The 20,338-nt window shown below is 55.8% G+C and overlaps 1 protein-coding gene across 37 annotated transcripts in view; it reads right to left on the minus strand.

Moving 5' to 3' along the window:
• MACF1 (microtubule actin crosslinking factor 1) overlaps nt 1-20,338 on the minus strand; it is a 142,378-nt gene that overhangs the window by 38,187 nt on the left and 83,853 nt on the right. For all 37 annotated transcript variants that reach the window (XM_085559688.1, XM_085559687.1, XM_085559700.1 and 34 more), the window contains 5 exons: nt 19,523-19,764; nt 18,671-18,800; nt 17,680-17,879; nt 16,527-17,022; nt 14,505-15,976 (listed from right to left, as the gene is read on the minus strand). In XM_085559688.1, the coding sequence (XP_085415814.1) occupies nt 14,505-15,976; nt 16,527-17,022; nt 17,680-17,879; nt 18,671-18,800; nt 19,523-19,764 (2,540 nt within the window). The remainder of the gene's footprint in view (nt 1-14,504; nt 15,977-16,526; nt 17,023-17,679; nt 17,880-18,670; nt 18,801-19,522; nt 19,765-20,338) is intronic.

Raw genomic sequence — 20,338 nt, forward strand, 5'->3', positions numbered from 1 at the left:
CCCCACGTGTGACAGCCACCTCCACGGGGCACCCCTCTAAGTGGGCAGCCCCTTCAAGAGACAGAGCACGGCCCAGGGAAACCATTTCCCACGGGGGGTCCTCAACAGGCACCGGGAATGTTGTCAGAGCCTTGGAGCCTGGCTCTGATGCAGAGCCAGCGTGGAAAGGCAGCAGAGAAGCACAGCAAACATCCCCACTCCCTGCTGGATGAGTCCAGCCCTCAGCTCCACTCCCTGATCCCAAATCTGTGGCTTCATCGTCAGAAACCAGTTCTGGGACATCCCAGCTGGCAACCTCAGTCCTTCCAGGCAGAAGGTGACGGGTCCTGAACGGATCCATGGCCTCAACGCCAGCCTGGGGGGACCCCAGCTCCTCCACCGCTGTGTCCGGGGCTGGGGGCTGGCAGGGGGACACTCGGCCAGGACAGGTCCCCTCGGGAAGCAAATCTTGGCTATCTTCACCCCACCCCACTGGAGCACCGGGGTATCCATCTCCCCCCAGTCCAGCAGCTGGATGTGCCCCTGTGCCAGGACATGGCATCCCACCAGCCACAAGCTCCGGGTCCACCAGTGGGTCAGGATCAACCTCCCCCACCAGCGCTGGGGAGCCCTCCAGGAGGGACCCCAGCCCTGCCATGGCCACGGGGCTGGGGGAGGCGCCTCCGTCCGAGTCCGTCGGGGTGACAGCCAAGGTGTCCCTTTCTGAGAAGGGCTCTGTCAAGGGCTCCAGCGTGCTCAGCACCTGTGAGCTGCAGGTGACATCAAAGTCCTCCAGATCTGACACAACGGCAGAGTCCGAGGCGCTGATATCCAAGGGGGCCCTGTGCTGACCCCCTTCAACCACCAACCCGGCCAGTTTGGTCGGATCGGGGTCCAGCCCCTCTGAGTCCATTGGGGACATCTGAATCTCCAGGCAGCTGGGGACAGCTCCATCACTCCCATCTTCATTCAGGCACTGCTCTTCCAGCTCCAGGAACATCTGCACCGAGTCCGTGTCGGACAGCTCGGGGCCTGTGGGGCTGGCTGAGCGCTCCAAAACCGGAGCAAAGTCCTCAACTCCACATTGCACCGCCACGTCCTCCGTGCAGCACGCGCTGCCACCACCCCCAGGGGACGTGCAGGACCCCGGGCTGGGGGCAGAGCCATCCTCTAGAGCCGTGGATTGTTCCCTCTCTTCAGAAATATCTGCCAAGCAACAGCTCCTCTTCTCCTCTGCCACCAGAACAGCCTTTCCTCTCTCTGACAGCGTCGCCTCCTCCCACTCCTCCATCATCACCCAGCGCTCGTCCTCCTCAAATCTCAGCTCAGACTCCGTTTTCTCCCTGAGATTGGAGGTGACGAGAATATCCAGTCCCGTATCCAGCAGCTCTTCACTAAGGCACGGAGAGAGGTTGACATTCTCCACTGTAGAGTCCGACTCGGAGGCCTCCAGGGTCTCCTGGTGCCCATCGTTGAAGTTCCCCCTGATGAAATTCTTCCTGGCTCGTGGCCAGGTGGCACTGGGGAGCCGGCGGGCCCTGGCCAGGTCCCTGACACGGCTGTCACCGGCGTTCAGCAGGGCCTGGCGCTCGTCCCGGGCACCGCCATAGCCATCCACGCTGAACTGCTTGGCCACCAGAGCCTCTGCCGTGCCGGATGATTTGGAGACGTGCTCCAAGGTGAGAGACTCCGACACGGGCTCGCCGTGGTCGGGCTGGCCCGGCTGCTCGGCGAGCATGGCGCTGGAATCCCGCTTATCCCGCAGGGAAGGGTTGGAAGCGCCCGCCTCCGACACCTCGCTCAGCGAAGCCCCCATCCTCTCCGCAAACTCGGTGAAGTTGGGCGGCATGAAGGACTTCCAAGAGCGCCGGTTGACGTTCTCCTTCTTCTCGGGGTTCGGTCGCCTCTTTGGCGGAGCCGGCGCCGGCTTGGAGACGTCGCTGCTGAGCTTCAGCTGGTCGAAGATGACTCGCTCATCCAGCTTTTTGGGTTCCGGCGGCCTGGACTCGAAGACGTTGGCAGCTCCCAGAGTCCCGTTGCTGGATATGGTGCTGCCATCCCCCTTGCCCAGGGTGCTCTTGGAGAGCTGGTTGAGCTTCGATCCCTGATCGATCTGCTCGTTAATTCTCATCGTGTCGTATATCGATCTCTGGGGCACGTAGCAATCCTCTATATAACCATCCTCATCCTCGCCCTTCCCCAGGCAAGTGCGGTTCTGCCGTAAACAGTCTGGCCGGCTCAGTGGTTTGCCCATGCTCTCGTCCTTACGGATGACGGGACCACGCCGGCAACCTTTCGCCCGCCACGGCAGGAAGCATCACACGGCCAGCACGTCCCAAACCCGCCGGGGCAGCCTCGAATCCCAAAGTGACACTACGGGGATGGCAAGGGGGACCGGCAGCACCGCGCCGGCTCAGCAGCCCGACCGGCAGTCCCGAGCAGTGAAACAACCCATCTCACCCCCGCGGCCCCCCTAGACAACCGCATCCATCAGCAGATCATCCAACAGCTCCGGGAAAATATTCCAAGCGGTTTGCGACAGAAAGGGCGGAAGAGTTTGAAGCTCTTAAATGATCCTGTCCGTCCTTCTTTGCTAACAAAGGCACGGCTTGTCCCGGCCGCTCCCGGCTGGCAGTGGCGAGCGGCTCCGCGCGTTCCGAGCGCCGTGGAAGTCCAGCTGGTCCGAATTAGCCTCTCCCCCGGACTCTCGTGTTTTCATTTGAACCGAGCTTGTCAGCGGATATTCGTACAACTTTAAACACAGGAAGTTCTTCATTCAGGGCAAACTCGGAGGTTTCCTGTCTCAAAAACATGATGGCATTGTCGCTGCCGTCACCTCGCCCGGTGCCACCGGCAGTGCCGGAACCCCCAAAATCCAGCCGGTGGGTGCGCGGCGGTGGCGGCACGGCCGCGGAGGAAGGCTGCTGGGTCTTCGCTTTTTTTTTTTTTTTCCGCTTTCTCCCCAGGATAAAAAAAAAAAAAAATTGGCTATAAAACGCATCCAAAAATGGCAAAGGGACGGAGCGGGATGGAATCCCCCGAGTTGTCTCCGGGAGCCGACGGGGGGGACGGGGAGCAGCCGCGGCTGGAGGCGGCTGTTGCCGCTGCTGCTGCTGCTTCTTCTTCCTCCTCCTCCTCCTGCTGCTGCTGCTGCTGCCGGCCCCGCTCGCACTAACTTTCCCGGCGGCCGGTGTCGGGCAGCGGCGGCTCCGCGCCACCGGGCGGCCCGGCCATGGCGGGGCGGGCGCGGGGCCGGTACCGGCGGCGATGCGGGGCGTACCGGGGCTGGGAACGGGGCAGGCACACACACACACACACAACCCCCGGGGCCGCCCTCCCGTTCCCCTTCCCCGCCGCTCTCGCCCCTTTTGTGCGCGGCTCAGCGGCCGGGCCGGGGGCGGGGGGCTCCGCGCCGCCCCCGCGGGCAGCCCCCGGCCGGCGCGGCGGGATGCATGGCCGCTGCCTTCCTCCTCCTCCTGTTCCTCCTCGTCCTCCTCCTGCTCCCGGCCGCCGGCCGCCCGCTCTCCTTCCCGCCGGCGGAACAAAAGGCCGAGCCGCGCAGGCCGCCGCACGCCCCGGCCCCGCCGCCGCCGCCAGCACCGGCTCCGGCGGAGCTCCAGCCCCGGCGGAGGGCGGGGGGACGCGGGGGCGGCGCCGCGGGGCGGAGCGGCAGCGCCGGGGCCGCCCCTTCCAGCCCCGAGCCGTGCCGCCGTGCCTCCCGCACCCTCCCCGCACCGACCCCCCCAGCGGCCCCGGGGAGCGGGGCACCGGAGCGCGACCCGGCTGGCAAGCGGGGGGATGCTCGGTGGCAGCGCGGGGGTGGTCCCCGCCCGCCCCGCCGGGGATGGCCCCTCCTCCGGGGGGAGGCGGCAGCCCCCGACAAAGAGCAGCAACGCCCTGGCTCGGCGGCGGCTCCGGCTCCGGCTGCCACCGCCACCGGCCCCGCTCCCCCGGCTCTTTGTCCGCTGCCCGCGCTGGCGGGGAGATGGAGAGCCCCTGCCACACGCACGCATCGGGTGTCCCTGCTCCTCGCAGCCGCCCTCGCACAAAGAGCCGAGTTGCGAATTCACCGGAGAAACCCACCCGAAACACCCCCGAAGTACCAGCGTTGCCTCCCCCCATCGCTCTGCCAAAAAGCCACCCGGCAACTTGTTACCGTTCCCCTCAACCACTGCAGGCTCTTTTCCTAAAAATCATGATTTTTATAGCCCCAGCTCTTGGGTAGCATCCTGCTCCTCCCATCCTGAGTCCTGTCACCCTCTTTTCCTCCCCCAAAACCCTTGGGTTTAAGAGATGGGGAACATTGGAAGTGGGGAGGGAGGCAGCCCGGGCGCGTGAATCAGCGCTGCGAAGTGATGCTGAGGGAAGTCACAGACTTGGGAGAGAAAACAGGAGGGTTGGGAACAGCCTCCACGCATCTCCAGGCAACAACCCGCCCCACCAGCCACCCGGCCTGCTACTTTGGGATGAATTATGGCATCGGGATAAAAATACAAGGTGTTTAATACAGAAAAACGTGCAGCGTTGCACTCCAAAAGCACCAACACCGTGAGAATCGCAACTCGGTCTCTGCCTTGCTGTGCCACAGCTTCACCAAAAGCCTTCCCACCTGGCTATGGTGAGCCACAGCCAAAGAAGATGAAATCCCGAATATTTTTTGGATGCACTGCCATCCTGGAACCACCGAGACTTTTGCCAAAGTCGTGGTATGGTGTGGTGGGAGCCCAGCTCCCACATCCCCAAGCTCTCAGACCCTGCATCCCCACGTCCCGGCACCAACCGCACGTGCAGCAGCTCCAGCACCGCATTCCCGAAGCTTTGTTTTGCTTTGGAGAGATGGGAACGGATGTTTTGTGGGAGGGGAGGGTTCGGGGGCAAACTGCCCATTAAATAACCCGAAGTGCTCCTCAGATGGAGATTCTTGCACAGTGGGAAACCTTCGGAACCCCTTTTTTTCCACCATCAAATAGAACCAAGGAAAAGAGCGGGAGGCAGGGAGGGAGCGGGAATCTTGGAGGGGGGGGGAATTCCAAATATTCCTCAGGGATCACCTCTGCCCATCCAGGGCACGTCCCCTCCACATCCCCCCGAGCCCTCCAGGACAGACAGCCGGACATTCATCCTGCACATTCATCCCCAGCTGCCAACACTGCCGGAGAGCATCCCAACGCCTGGATTTTTCACCCTTTGCCGGGGGACACCGCTGCTCCCCGGGTCCCCTGCTATTAATCCAGAGCAGCTGAAACAACAAGAGGACAATGGTGCCGTGCCAAAAAAACGCCGGCCCGGCTCCTGGCTACCACCTTGGCCGGGAGCTGGCGGAGCTGCACCGTTACCGCTCCGGGGCCCCTCCGCCAGGAATCCCAGGCATCCGGGCTGGGGCGAGGAGGTTTTTTTGTTCCACTGAGAAGAAGGAACGATCCCCCTCCTCTCTCTCTTTCCCTCTCGACGTGGAGCTGCCCCGTTTCACAGCCAGAAATTCTTTTCCCATTTCCTCACCGAATCACGTGCGGGGAGCGAGCCGAGTTTTCCTCCGACACATTCCCCCCACCAACCACCAATTTCTGAAACCATTAGGGAAATATTGGGCAGCCGGTTGGAAAGCTGCTGTTCCCGGCCCAAAGATCCCGTGCAGTTCCTCAAATCACGGCTTGAAGCCTCCAAGTGCCACTCCAGTGATGGGGACAGGAGCCAAACAGTGCTGGGAATTGCAAGGTCAGGGCTTTGCTCGAGCTTTGTGCTGGTGGCAAGGGATGGATTGGAAGGACATGAAGGTCCTGCCTGATTTTTGTCCTTTCTGCTGTTTCCAAGTGATCACCAAGACCCCTCACTTGGCTTTTGCTCAGTCCCACAAACAGCTCCTGTCACCCAACCCAGACCCAGCCCAGGCCACGTCCTGCAGATTAAACACCCTCAGCTAAAACCCACCCAGAGGCTTTCCAAGACCTTCTCCAAGCAGGAGCATCCCCATTTGCCTCCTGAACCTGCTGGTTTCAAGCTTTCCTCACACGGCCACCGGCCCTGGTGCCTGGGGACACGCTGTCCCTTGTCACAGGCTGATGTCACCCTGTTTAGGCTGTGCTACGTCCTGCCACCTCTGCCACCACTGTTTACATGGCACAGCACTCTTTGGAAACCAGTGTATTTTTAGTTTTAATGCATCTCAGCAGCTGGAAGCGAGGGACAGGCGTTATGTGATGAGCAAGAGAGCTCAGAGGCAGCTCAAGATCTCTGATGGATGGGTCATTTATGAGATCAAGGTGCAACCAAGGGTTTTTTTCACCCTCAAAGCTTCCTTAAACTTCACCTTGGTGCCCTCCTGCCCTGGGAGTGCAGGCTGGGTGGAAGAGAGCTCCTAGCACTATGAGCTTTGTCCCTGCAGGTCTTGCTGACCATGTCATAAAATCATAGAATAGTTTGTGTTGGAAGGACAAGAAAACTCATCCTGTCCCACTCTCTGCTTTGAGCAGGGACATTTTCCACTAGACCAGGCTGCTCCAGCCTGGCCTTGAGGGATGGGGCAGCCACAGCTCCTCTGGGCAACCTGCTCCCCATGTCTGGCATCGTGTGGGGGTCACTGTGTCCCCCCAATGTGACTCCACGAGTGCCAGCCCTGGGCTGGGACACTGTGCCATGTCCAAGCAAGGCAGAGTGGATAACCCCAAGTGCCTCCAGCCCAGCAGAAGGACCGAGGGCGCATTCCACCCTCCCTCAGACACTGCAATAAAAGCACAAAGCCAAATCAAGCACACACAAAAATCTCCCTTAGAAACGGCGCTTTAGGTTGCGCTGGGATTTTTAGCAGAGGATTCATGGCTTTTTTTAAAGCCTTTGCTGTGTTTGTCAGAAGGTCAGAGAGACTTCTTTCTTTCCCTCTTGCTCTCCTAACTCTTTCCTTTCCCCAAATTTTTGTGCATTCCAGCTCCTGATCCAGGCAGGAGCACTGGGGTATTCCCAGCCCTCTGTGCTGCTCTGGGTGCTCCCTGATCCCTTTGGCTCACACTGACTTCAAACCAAGCTCACATCAGGGCTCTGCCACCACTCGATCCCCCTTCAAAGGCTGCTCGGGATGCAGGGAGCCAGCACATCTTTCAATCAGCCATTTGGAACCTGGAGCCTGCTCATTCAGGACTCTCCTCCACAGGGCTGTGGGAGGAAACCTCGGCAGACTCCGTGGGGGTCTGCACCTCCACGGGGAAAGTTTTAGGAAGAGGTTAAAATCCAAACTCCCAGAGAAACCTCCTGCACTTTGGCTGCACAGCTGCAGTGAGCGGTACATAAAAAAAAATAATAAAAAAAAAAGATATTAAATTTATTTTGCTCTTCCAAGAGTGCAGGAGCTGCGCTGCAGCGCTTTCCCTGCAAGGCAGCTAATATAGATGTTGGTATAAATAATTCTCCAGAATGAAGCCTGGAGCCCACGTGTTACAGCAGAGCTCAGGCACAGCCCCACGGCACTCAGCGCTCCCACGGAACCCCCAGAGCACCCAAAAACTCCCTGAGATGGGCCTGTGAGACAAGGGTAGAGCCCCGTGCCAGGGCCCTCGTGGCCAGGAGGTGAAAGCTGCTGAAATGCCCATTTTTGTCCTCAGCTGCTCTGTTTCCCTTCAAATTGAAGCAGCCTGGGCTCTCTGGGCATCCCACTGCCACCCCAGAGCCCAAAAACTGCAGAAGCTGCTCCCCAGAGCAGAGGGGAACAACAGGGATGGGGTGAGCAAGGAAGTGTCCTGAGGCTCTTTAGGAAGTGAGGAAAGTGTGCTATCATCCTCTGGATGGGAGACATCCAAACCCCTCCTTCAGCAGGAGCATTGGCAATTGTTCTTGAAAGGCTGCAGTGCCTAATCCAAGTCCTTCCCTGCTTGCTCCAGAGCCAGTGGCCACAGTCCCTCCTTTCCCAAGCCTGGCTCGGATGCTGTGGGTGATGGCAATGTCCCCACAGATCCCCCCCTCCACGGCTGCATCCTGCCAGGACCAGGCTCCTCTCCCTCCTCTGCTCAGCCCTTGCAGACAAAAAAGCAAAAAAGCTTCCCATCTCCTCCTCCCTCGGATCCTCAGCTCTCCTGCTCTTATGCAAAGCTGGTATTTTTAGTCTCTCCTGGAAACACTGGGAAGTGTCATCACCAGCAGCTAACGAGAGGGGACATTCCTCCGGCCACCTCCCTTGGCTGGGACCTGGCAGGGTCACCAAAGCATCTGCAAGTGGGTGGCTTTTGGAGCACTGACCCAAGGCAGCTCCTGAAAGGCACCATTTGATCACAGCCCGATTGTTTCACGGTCAAGAAAAGAAAAGGAAAGGAGGAGGGAGAAAAAAAAAAAAGCTACGATTTTGGTCGATCTCAGCAACTCTTGGCTTAATTTGCTCTTGTTCTCAAGATCAGGGAAGCCTCTGCTGACACGTCAAGGTCAAAGCCCACCCGTGGTTTGCTGATGAACCAGCACACCAGCAGCATTCCCTCTGGGAAGGAGGAGCTCCAGGGGTACATTTGCTCTTCCCTCACTGCTAAAATTTACTCCCAAGGTGCGAGGAGGCTGCAAAGGGCCACTCAAAACTCCTGGGCAAGCACAAGACTGCCAGGTTAGAAATGCAGCCAGCCCCAACAGCTTGGGCCACTCTTCCCCAGCCAGGCTGGGTGACAGCCCTGTCACCCAGCAGAGCCCCTGCTTATCACCCCCATTTATCATCCCCTTCCCCAACGAGGGGAGATGGTGCCTTTAAGGCAGCTTAACAGCTGTCAGAGAGGAGGCATTTCTGCGTGTGCTGCTGATGCTGAAAATACAAGCCAGAGATACTTTAAGTAGGTCTGGAAAGCGTTCAAGGAGAAGACACCGTCACGCAGCCTGTCCCCACTCCCAGCCCGGTCCCACCCAGCTGCTCCCGGCCCCACGACTGTCGGGAGCCGCACGCATTCCTCCGGGGGCACACAAGGGTTAAAAATACCCTGGGCCAGGCTGGGGCACAGCAAGTGGCAGAGTGTCCCTTCCCTGCCACATCCCATTCTCAGAAACCCACCTCCCCTCGCCCACCTGCCGGGGTTTTGGCTGTTTGATGGGGTGTGGAGTGCCCAAAAAAAGCCACCCCCGAGGCGTGGGCTGGCTGCCTGTGTGATCACTTGTCCTGGCTAAGGATCACTCTTGTCCTGCTGCCTCCAGAAATTAAGGCTTTGATTGTCAATACCTGGTGACATCAGCACATGGAGTCAACTCCTGCCCTCCAGTCCAGCCCCTCAATCCCAAAATGGGATGCTGCTTTTCCTCTCTGCCCATCCTCCTTAGGAGGGTTGGAATGAGGTGATCTTTAAGGTCTCTTCCAACCCAAACCATTCTGTGATCTTCAAGAGAAGCTCTGCAGTGGCAGGAGCAGAGCTAACAGTCCCAGGGAGAACCACAAAACCACTCAAGATCACCCTACAAAGGAAGGTCACAAAATGCCCCTTGTGCACCCAGGCACCACAAGCATCAAACCTAAATGAGCTAAAACTTCTGGGGAGAACCCCAAACTCTGATCCTCCTGCAAAATATCCTCAATGAAAAACACTTCAGGACGCTGGGCAGTCCCCATCCCACCCCTCCCTGCCTCTGACATCAATGGCTTAGGAGGTCACAGCAGTGGCAATCCCCTCTCCAAAACCATCACCCTCAGGCAGTGACACCTGGGAGAAACCCAGGGACACAGGCACTGGATCCAGGCACCAGTGGTAGAAAGGTTGGGGGAATTAGGAGTCATAAAGGAAGTGCTGAGAGAAGCTGGCATCCCCCAGGCAGGAAGGGGGGACAGAGGAGGGCACGGGAGCCACTGTGGGCTCCCAAGTGCTGCCTTCTCCCAGGGGCAGGGTCAGGCAGCAGCACTGGAATGGCCAGATGAGTAATTCTGGTTTGGGCCTCACTGAATGCATCACCATTCCCAGGATTTCTTTCCTGATTTTTGTTTTTTTAATTGAAGCAGACAAAGAGGGTGCTGGAGGCACAACGGCTGTGCAGGCCCTGGCTGACCTGACCTACTCTAAAATAAAGCAGTGAGCCTTCAGTTATTGCTGTCTAGGGATTCTCCCTCCCCCTCTTCATCATCCACCATTAAACCTTTATCGGTTCACCGCACTGAGCAACTCCAGTTTCCAAAAACTTCCCCAAAAACACCAGGAGGAGAGGCAGGATCCCAAAATCCCACCTCTTCCCTCCGCCGCCTTGGCAAAGCCATCACCCACCCCAAGAAGCTGGATGCGGGAGACCCTCTCCTGCTCCTCCTGCTCCTCTCCAGGGTGGGGTTTAATTAATTAATTAACTCTGGGATAAACAGCCCGGGCAGTGCCAGCTGGGCAGGTCCTGGCTCGCCACATTCCTGCGCCGTGCCCCAGCGCCACCGAGCTCAGCTGTGGTGACAACAGGAGCCACCAGCCACCTCACCAGGCGTCCCCCCCTCGGCCAACTGCACCTGCACCCACCCCAAAGTGATGGCCACCCTTGGTTGTGTCGAGTTTGATGCTTTTTCTCCCCCTTGGGTTTTGTTTTGGGGGAAGCTCCCCGGATTCTTGCAGGGATCCCTCCTGGTTGTTGAGCTCGGAAGGAACGCAGGGTTGATCCTGCTCTCGTCTTCCTCACGGGGACAAAGTGTCCCCCAGCAAAGCAGAACATCCTGACATGATACAGCTGAGATTCTTCCTGGAGGAAATGCCCACAGAAGCTGTGGCTGCCTCCATCCCTGGAAGAGATCAAGGACAAGCTGGACAGAGCTTGGAGCAGGCTGGGAGAGTGGAAGGTGTCCCTGCCTCTCCTCACCCAAACCATTCCATGATTCCACGACTGGGGAGGCACCAGGATCCATCACTCCTGACCACTGCAAGGCAGAGAGCCCAAAAATCCCTGCCAGCTGACCCAGGGCTGAGCCTCAAAGCTGTGAATTTCCTAAGTGAGATGTGACGTTAGGAGTTTCTCCAAAATCAACCCCGTGAATCAAAGAGGGTCCCAGCTCAGAACTGCCAACGCCAAGCACAAGCCACGCTTTGAAACCCAAGTTCAAAATCCACTGCGTAAAAGATAAACAAAAGCCAAGCTTAAGCTTGCTTAGCCAGGAGGCTGAGCTACCCCAGCACAGATGTCTCCCCAAAACACCCAAGAATTTGGTGGCTGCTCTTTGGCCAGACAGGACGAGCCTGGGGCTTTCTGGCACCTCTGCTCCCACCCAGCAAACCTCTCCTCTGCTTCTTCAGAGGTGGATGAGCCACTTGCACTGAGCAGCACAAGCCTCACCCCATTAGTTTCACCATTTTTGGGGTGAAAAGTTCTCACTCAGGGTCTTCCAGCTGATCAGGGGTTGCTGATGATGGAGACAAAGCAATGCAAAAATCCCCTATGCCTCCATGCGAGTGACCCCCCCCCCATCTCATCTGTACCTGGGGAATCATTTCCCTGGGGAATTCTGCTGTTTGTCAAACTGAATCCACAGAGCTGTTATGTTTAGAAACATCTCAACTGTAGCTCATTTGATTCCGTCATTAAAATTTAATATTAGCGTAAGCTTTGAGAAACCTGAGCTGACAGCAGAGACAGTGGAGGGGGAAGAAGTGCCCCAGCCTGGAAACTCCTACGAGCAGCTCTTGCTGGTGCCTGGCACTTGTCCCTCGTGCTGAAGAGCCCAACTCGGCTGTGTGAAGCCTGGCACAAAGATTCTCCTGACTTTTATCACCTTTTTTCACAAAACAGAGGCTCCTCAGAGGAGCAGCAAAGGAACGTGAGCCACTTGGGTTCAACTGCTGGAGAGCAGGAGTTAAAGATGAGGTTCCTTTGCTCTGACAGCCTAACATGAGCTAAACCCATGTTCTTTCTTCTGTGGCACAGCTGGATCCGAAGCGATCCATCGGGATGTCCATATAAGCACAGGCTCCCAAACCACAGAAATGCCTTTCAGCTGCACTTGCTCTCACCAGAAAACTCAGGGCTGAATTCGATGACCCCTTGAAGTCTCCCTCCAGATGGGGTTTCTTACAATCCTGCCACAACCAACCAGTCCCTGCCTGGTTTTCCCACACTCCCACAACTCCAGCTCCACCCTGGATCGCTGTCCTGGCTCCTGACTCCTGACGGGAGCTGGTGAGGACCGGTCCCCAAAATCCCATCCACTCACTGAAGCAAAACCCCTCCTGCAAACAAAGCTTCCCCCTGAGCATGATCCGCCAGCTGCTTCCCAGCCTCCTGCCTCGTAGGAACCCGGCTAGGAGGAAAACTTACAGCAGGAGAGGGCTCATCCATCCCAAAGCCAGGATTAGTCCCTCTCTGACCTGGGAAAGGGGCTGGGGGGATAGAGAGGAAATGCACAAATGGCAGCTTTCCAAAAGTTAAGGAGGCTGTGGCCTTTTGGGGAAAGAAAAGGGAAAAGAAAAATACATGGGAAGCTTTCAGACATGAGCTGCTCCCAAAGTCATCTGTTCCCAGCCTCCACCAGAGCCTTCAGTGTGTCTTCTTTATTAAAATCTGGACACAATGAGTCCAGAAGTGCCCACCTTTGTCAGGGCTCTATTGGCAACTTGCCTGGAGCCCCCGGGGCCGTGCCTAATTTGCATCTCATTTACACAGATGTTCATTAAAATTAATGCCTTAAGACATAATATCTGCCTGCATTTGATCCTTCTGGAGAGACGGAGCGCTCCCGGAGAGGCCCCGTCACCCCATCCCTCACCCCGGGGCACTGCTAGCATCAGCAGCTCCTCTGCTCCACCAGGACACGCCGGGCACGCCCCTGGTTTGCAATCCAAGGAGGGCAAGAGTGGTGATGTTGTGTTAGAGAGAGGATTTGTTGGGAAATCAAAGCAAGAGGAGCCCCCCGAGATGCCCACAGAGCACGAGCCAGGCTTTTCCACAGCCTCCCTCCTGGTGCCCTTCCAGGTGCAGATCAGGCTCTGGGATTGTGTTCCCCTTACGTAGGAGCAGGAGGTGAAGCTGTGCCAAGATCAGCTCTGCAACCTTTAGGGTTTGTGTAAAAATCCCTGGGGATGAGCCGTGCACGGGAGGAGCGGAGGAAAGGAGGAATGAAGGAATGCTGCTGCAACCACCATTGCTCCATCCTCCACTCGTGCTTCTCCCCCGTTTCACTCCCAGCCATTACAAACAGCAAAACCTTCCCACCACGGCTGCAGCTTTCACCTCCACACCCACAAAGGCCCCAACTGCTCCACGATGGGCAGAGAATGACTCTTGGTAAGGACACCTCAGGCCCCCAAACCCCCTCGGCCCAGGTCACCCATGATTTAAAGGGTCATCCTCAAGGTCACCGAGCTTTGGACCACGTGCAAACCCCACGGTGGGTTAAGCTGCTCCTGCCCAAGCTGGGTTTTGTCATCTTTCCTAATGAAAGCTGCTCAGCCAGGAATAACCCCGTGCTCTGCAGGAAAGGTTCGCTGATTTTAAGGACTAAAACCTCCTTTTTGGATATGTTTGTTGCAAGTGACTCGGTGGTGTTTAATGATGAATTGAAATCCTTCCCATTGACATCAGCTCAAAGCAAGCTGCCCAACACAAGCCACACCATCAGGTGAGGTTGAATTTGCCCCATAAATACACTTCAGCTCTTTTTGTTTTGGATAGGCAAACCCCAAACCAGAAACACCTTGTCCTGGTGAAGGTTTCACAGAGCTGCTCAAATGGTGGAATGGGATCAATTAGCCATGAGATGAAAAGTAAATGGCTGTAAAACTGCCTCTCCCTCCCACCCTCCCATCAACACCAGGAAACAAGCAGCCAGATGTAAATCAGCCCAATCATCAGCTCCTGAGCACATCAGGAATAGAAGTTTCACAGCAAGAGAATTTCTAAGCCGTGTTAATGTAATTAATGTAGTGTAACAGCATGACCCACCAGCATAATACTGTACAGAAAAATATCAAACACACTTCAACTCTTCCCTCTCTCAGTGCTTCATGCAAGTCTCGATGGTCTCCATCAGCTCCTTGCTTGAAATGTGAACAGCCACATAAAATTTCACCTCGGTTTTATTTCCTTGTCTCACAGTTTATCTGTGGCTCTTTTTATACCCAAGGATCCCAAAATGGGTGTAATGTGTGGCCCAGACAGAGTGAACAGCAAACAGGCACAGTGGGCCAGGCAGAGCCAGACCTACAGGATAATCTGATGTGGACTAGACTCTCAAACAGTGCAAATTCACAGCTCAAGTGGACTCAAACCCCTCCCTTCCTCCCCCAAAATCTAAATGCCACCCACCTCAGCCAGCCCACGAGGTGCTGGCATGCCAACATTACACATCACCAGGAGAACAGGGATTTTCCTGCCACTCCCATCATCTTTCCACACCTTTTCACCACAGACTATCAAGTCCACCAGCAGGATTTCACATCCTCCACAGCAAGGACGTTTCAGTGCAGACCCACTCCCAGTCGCAGCAACACAAACAACGGAGACGCCGCGGCTCGAAGCCCACCAAAAACCACAACGCCAAAAACCACTTCAAAAAAAAAAAAAAAACAAAACCAAAAACAAAACAACCCAAAAAAAAGAAACCATCACGGAATCAAACTTACCTTGAAGTCGGCCAGCTGCTGGTTGATGGTTTCCACCTCTGTCCCCACCACCCCCTGCAAGGCCTCGCTCTCCTCGGCCGCCGCCGTCATGCGGCTCAGCTCCTTCAGGCGGCTGTAGAAGTCCTCGACGCGGGACAGGGTGGTCTCCACCTGCTCCTGCCGGCTCCTGCCCCTCTCCGTCAGCTTGCTGCACTGCTTGCTCAGCGTCTCCAGCTCCCGCTTCAGCCCCAGCAGGTCGGGGCTGCCCTCGTCCTCCAGCATCTTCCTGCACTCGCTCTCCGAGGATTCCATGTCGCTTCTCAGCCGCTGGAGCTTGCCCAGGAAGGCGCGGACGTCCTCGGCCTGGGACTGGAGGCTGTCCGAGTCTCTGCCGATGGGGCCCATGCTGTCCAGCTCGTCATCCAGATCCGCCAGCTGGGAGAACATCTCCCTGACCCTGCTGTTGAACTGGCCAATCCCTTCCAGCTTGTTTTCCATGAGAGCACAGCAGTCGTTGACTTTCTGCTTCACAGCCTTGAAGTCCTGCTGAGCCACCTCAGCTTGGCTTAAGAGCTGGGAGCAGTTGGATCCAGCTGGAGCATCTTCTACCAGACCTTGAGTGAGGTTTTTCAGGTAATCCACTTGTGGCTCCAGGGTCTGCAGCACCTCCTGCTGTGCCCTGAGCTTCTCCAAATTCTTGTTGCTGCAGGCTTGTGGCCCCAGGGCATCGTAGATCTCCAGCTGGTGCTTGGCCCCTTCCAGCTTCTTCTCGATGTTCTTGAAGCTCTCCTGGAACTCCTTGAGCCTCTGGGACATTTCTTCAATGGAGCCAGTCTTGGTTTGCAGCTCTTCCGTGATGGCATCCATCTTCTGGTTGATGCTGGCCTTCTCATCCCGGATGTCATCCTCGTCCGTCTGGGAAGCGTCAGTCAGGATGTCAGCAGCACTGTTGAGCATCTCCAGCAGGGACCGACGCTTCTCCACGTCACTCAGCATGGCCTTGGACCTCAGAAGAGTGGCCTCCAGCTGCACTGGATCCAGGGTTACCTCCAGCTCTGCCATCCTCGCCTTGCAGTCCTCCACCCAGGGCAGGAGATCGTCCGCGTGCCGCTGGTACTTCTGAGCTTTCTGCAAGCAGTCCTTGAGCTTGGAGTGCCTGTCAGCAGCCTGTTTGCTGAGCTCCTCCCAGTGTGTTTTCAGGCTGACCAGCTGGTTCTGCAGAGTGGTCTTCTCCTCCCCAGGCTGGACTGAGAGCAGCAAAGATTCTCCCTCGGCCACGATCATCTCATAGGAGCCGCTGTGTTGGTTGAGGCTCTTCTGGAACTCTTCTTGCTCCTGGATTTGGCTCTGCAGCCTCTCCAGTTTAGCAGAGATGGGTTGGCTCTGGGCTTGCTGGCACCTTTTGTCATCCAGCCAGGTCCTGAGTTCATCAAACATGTGCTGGAACTGCTGGGAGCTGGCGAGCGCAGTCTGCAGTCGGTTCATCCGGTCGGCTGGAACGGCAATGAGATTAGAAGGCGACAATTAAGCTCAAATCAAATAAGCGAAGTGCAATTATTTAAAATCATCTCAGATGCACCAACTGTGTTTTGATTAACAGGAAGGAGCTTTCCATTGCATCACCAGCCCTTTTTGCTCATTGATTCATAAATTTTTTAAGTAGTAAGAGGCAGCGGTAATGCACAAGTCTCAGCTCTTCTGACCAGTCTCTAAATGTGACCTCTCAGACCAGAAGATCATCCCAAGGTCAGAGGGTGGCCACTGAATTTAGGAACCTGGTTTGTTTCCCAAGCATGTGCCACCCTGCTTGAAGAGTCACGTCAGTGGGGCTAAACACCTCTGCTCCCTCTCCAGGCTCAGGTATTTCTGGAGTGGGAACTCTCCCATGCTTGGTGCCACATAAAACAAGCAAGAAGAACCCTAAAAAGTGATAAATGGTGCTTCCCCGTTTATTTTCATAAACCCAGTGGTGGGAGAGCCCTTTAGCAAAGAGCAGGGGTGCAGCTTGACATCCTAACATCTTAAGCAACCCCTCTATCTCACCTGCCAGATCCTCCAACCCTTTGAGGGGAAGTGCCACCGTCTCCAGACGTTTCCTCAACTCATCTTTGAGGTACTGCTCCCCAATCAGGACGGAGAGGTCATCACAGAGGGTCTGAGCCTCCGAGATCTCCTCTTCCAGCTGCTCCAGGTCCGAGCGGATCTCACTGGTCTCCTCCAGCTGCTGTTTGACAGCATCAGGCTGGGTGCTGATGGCAGACTGGCTGCTCAGGCGCTGCCCCACAGCCTTCACCTTCTCTGAGAGGCCCTGGAGAAGCTCCTGGTACTGGGTGCTCTTTACTATGGCTTGGTCGATCTGGCTGGAGCGGGAGTTGAGGCGCTCGGTGAGCTCGGACCATTTCTGGTTGACCCCTTGGAGCTCATCCCGCACCTGGCTGGTGGATGGGGAAACATCTCCCGGGCCAGTCAGGATGCTCTGAGCTGCCTGGTTGAGCTGCTCGTGCTGTTGTCGGCGAGCTTCGAATTCCTTCAGCATAAACTGGAACAGAAATAACGTAAAAATGTTTGCATAAAACTGACAGCTCCGAGTACACACAGTCAAAACAAACCAGACCTCCAGGGGTTTTATCCAGCCCATGGAATCAGCAGGAATAGGCCCTGGGGTGGGACAGCAGTTGGGCTGGGTAGCTCAGGATCTACTGTGACCTTGGGAGTTAAAAACCTGGGAGGGGTCTGCGACTCCAGGACTTTGCTGTCTCTTATTTGTCTTGTAATGTAGCATAAACCACTGAGATGAGATGAAAATCCAATTATCTCCACTGGGGCTTTTTTGCTCCATGATGTGGCTGGTTACAGCCATGTTAGGATTTGGAAGCAGGAGGAATGGAAGGTCAGGCTGGCAGGCAGAGGGGCAGCATTAACAATCCTGCAGAGCATCAGCACAGGCCTTGTTTAAATGAATTTCACTCTCCAAGAGGGGCCAAGTGATTCATGGCTGAGTCAACCCAGCGCAGGAAGGCAGCTCAGCACTGCACCCTTTCCAGGTTACTCACAGCGGTTTGGGCTCAGCAGGGTTTGGAATACTTGGAAGAGGAGCCATGAGGTCTCTGAACACTCACTGCACGTCAGAACGTTCACAGGACACACACAACCTCCCCCATCCCACGCCCACCACGGGGGCACAAACTCCTCTCACCTGCACCTGCTGCTTCTGAGCGTTCAGCATGTTGGGGTCGATGGAGAGGGGGCCCAGCACACTCATCATCAGCTCCTTCTCCATCAGCCAGGGCCGCAGCTGGGCCTCGGTGGCCTGGAAGGTGGCCAGCTGGCTGGCCGACTCCTCCAGCTTCTGCTGCCGCGCGGCCGTGGCCTGGCTGGCCCTCTCCCACCTGCAATCTGGAGCACAACCTCTTGTCAGCCGTGATCAAGCCCCTGGCCAGCCCACCTCTCCATCAGCAAGGTTGTTTTCCCCTCCTCGTGGTTTTCCCAATGGGAAATCTCTGTTTTTCAATAGAACTTAGCGTGGCTCTGTCCACTTCCCCCATCTAAGAAGCCATTACCCAAATTTAGCAGCTACACAGTCTGGAAGCTCCTAGGAGAAGACCTTGCAAGCAGGATTTCTGTGCTCTAGTCAATGCTGCCATCACCTTGGGTGAGCCACCTCACATTCCTGGCCCCATAAATGAGGGTACTCATGAGAGTACCTCACACAGCACACTTGGATCTCCTGGGATGGAGTCAACACGTTCCTGCCACTTCAAAGGAGGGAATCTCTGGGCTTCTTTTTGAACACACAGCCTTGTTTAGTCAACACCTAATTACCTAGGGTAGCCTCACTAATGACTAGAATTTTATATCAAGCAGTGAAGCTTTTAATCAAAACAATCAACCTGTGCCACTAACACATTTCCCTCCCCACCCCTTTTTTTTTTTTTTTCCTTTAAGAAGCAATTTAAGGAGGCAATCCTTTAAAATCCACATCCATCACAGAGATTTCACTAATCACGACAGCGCTCATCTCAGGAACATCTTCCACACCAGACAGCTCAGAGATAGGTTTGCTATTTACTGAATTTTAATTAGAAGTGACTCTGCTCTAGCGTGACTTTGGGATCGCCCCACACTCCTGAACCACGTCTAACGTGATGTTTGGAGACAGAAGCCTCATTAATGCTTCAGGCACTTACTCAGGTCTTCCTGCATCTTCTTCCAGTTCGCTGCTTCTGGGGAATCTGGATATTTCTCCAGCAAGCCAGAAAGTGCTTCCTTTACCTTCTGGATCTTCCCAGAATTCTGTTCCAATTCAGCCAGAAATGCCTGGAAAAGAATGATTTTGTCTTCCTCAGATATAGGGCAGAAGAATTACTGAGTAGGAATGAAGCAGCACCTACAAGCTGGAGCTGGATGATTTCTAATTTCTGTTCTTTGCTCTGTAGTTAAATCAATTTTTTTAGCACTGTTGTGAGCTAACTTGGCCACAAGGGCAGGGAAATGCTGTGAATTGCTTTCCAGGAGAAGCTGGAGTGACCCAGCAGCAAGGGCTCCAAATAATCTGTTTCCCTCAGCCTGCCATCAACAGGTCTAAAAGCAAAGGGGAACTTTGGGCTGCTGCTCCACGAATCTGCCAGGAATTCACAGAATTCACAGAATGACCAGGTTGGAAAAGACCTTCCAGATCATCGAGTCCAACCCAGCCCTAACACCTCAACTAACACCCAGTGCCACATCCAGTCTTTTTTAAAACACATCCAGGGATGATGACTCCCTCACCTCCCTGGGCAGGCCATTCCAGAACTTTATTATTCTTTCCATTAAAAACTTTTTCCTAATATCCAACCCGTATTTCCCTTGGCGTAGCCCAAGGCTGTGCCTGGGAATGCCCTCCTTTAACTCAGGGCAAACCCTTGTGGCTAATTTGGTGCAATAAAGCCCATCTCTGGGATCCTTTGGGAGCTGCACGGCAGAGGGGTGGAACTGGATGACATTTAAGGGATGTTTTGTGACCCTGTGATCCCGGAAAGCCGGGAAGGAGCAATCACCTTGTTGTGCTCAGCCTGGGCTCTCATCGTCTCCGTCTTGGTGGGCGAGGAGGAGGCCTCCAGCTCAGACAGCATCTTTTCCTTGGACTCCAGCCACTTGAGCATGGAGCTGGCCTCCTCCTGCACCTCCTGCATCCTGTCCAGCATGGCCGAGAGCTGCTGCTGGCGCTCCCGCAGCGCCGCGCCCAGCGCCTGGTACCGCCGCCTCGCCTCCGACACGTCGCGCTGGATCTCCGTCAGATCTGCCCCCAAAAAACCAGCCCGGGGTCAGCAGCGCTGCCCCCGCTCCCCAGCTCACACCATCAGCTCCTCAGCCAGCCCCAGAGAGCTGAGCTGAGCTGAGATGAGGAGCAAGGGCCACGCTCTGCCCGCCTGCATCATCCTCGCCTCTCCTGCCACGCGCGATTTTCCTCTTGTCCCCCCCTGTTGGAACTCAGAATGTCCCTCAGACATTTTTGGAGGTTCCAGGCCTTGGTCAGAAGCATTTTAGACCCTGGCAGACACCTGGAAACAGCTGTGATTTTGAGTTTGAGCCATGGAATGAGTTACCAACTTTGGAGGTGGAACAAGCAGTCACAAAGGGTTAGATGGGATAGTAAAAGTAGTTACAAAACAGAGGGGAAATTTTTTTGGTATTGTACAGGGGGGTTTTAGCACCTGTACAGGGGGGGTTTTACTTTGTACATGGGGGTCAGAAGTTCTAAGATGGAGGAAAGTGGGCTGATCCTGTTCTTCCTCCTTCTTCTTCCTTGCCTCCATGTTCTTGGTGATGTTGGCACTCACAGGTTGGTTTAGAGTAGAAAAGCACTTTGTAAT

The sequence above is a fragment of the Lonchura striata genome, chromosome 23, assembly GCF_050655825.1.
Source record: "Lonchura striata isolate lonStrDom1 chromosome 23, ASM5065582v1, whole genome shotgun sequence".
Taxonomy (NCBI): Eukaryota; Metazoa; Chordata; class Aves; order Passeriformes; family Estrildidae; genus Lonchura; species Lonchura striata.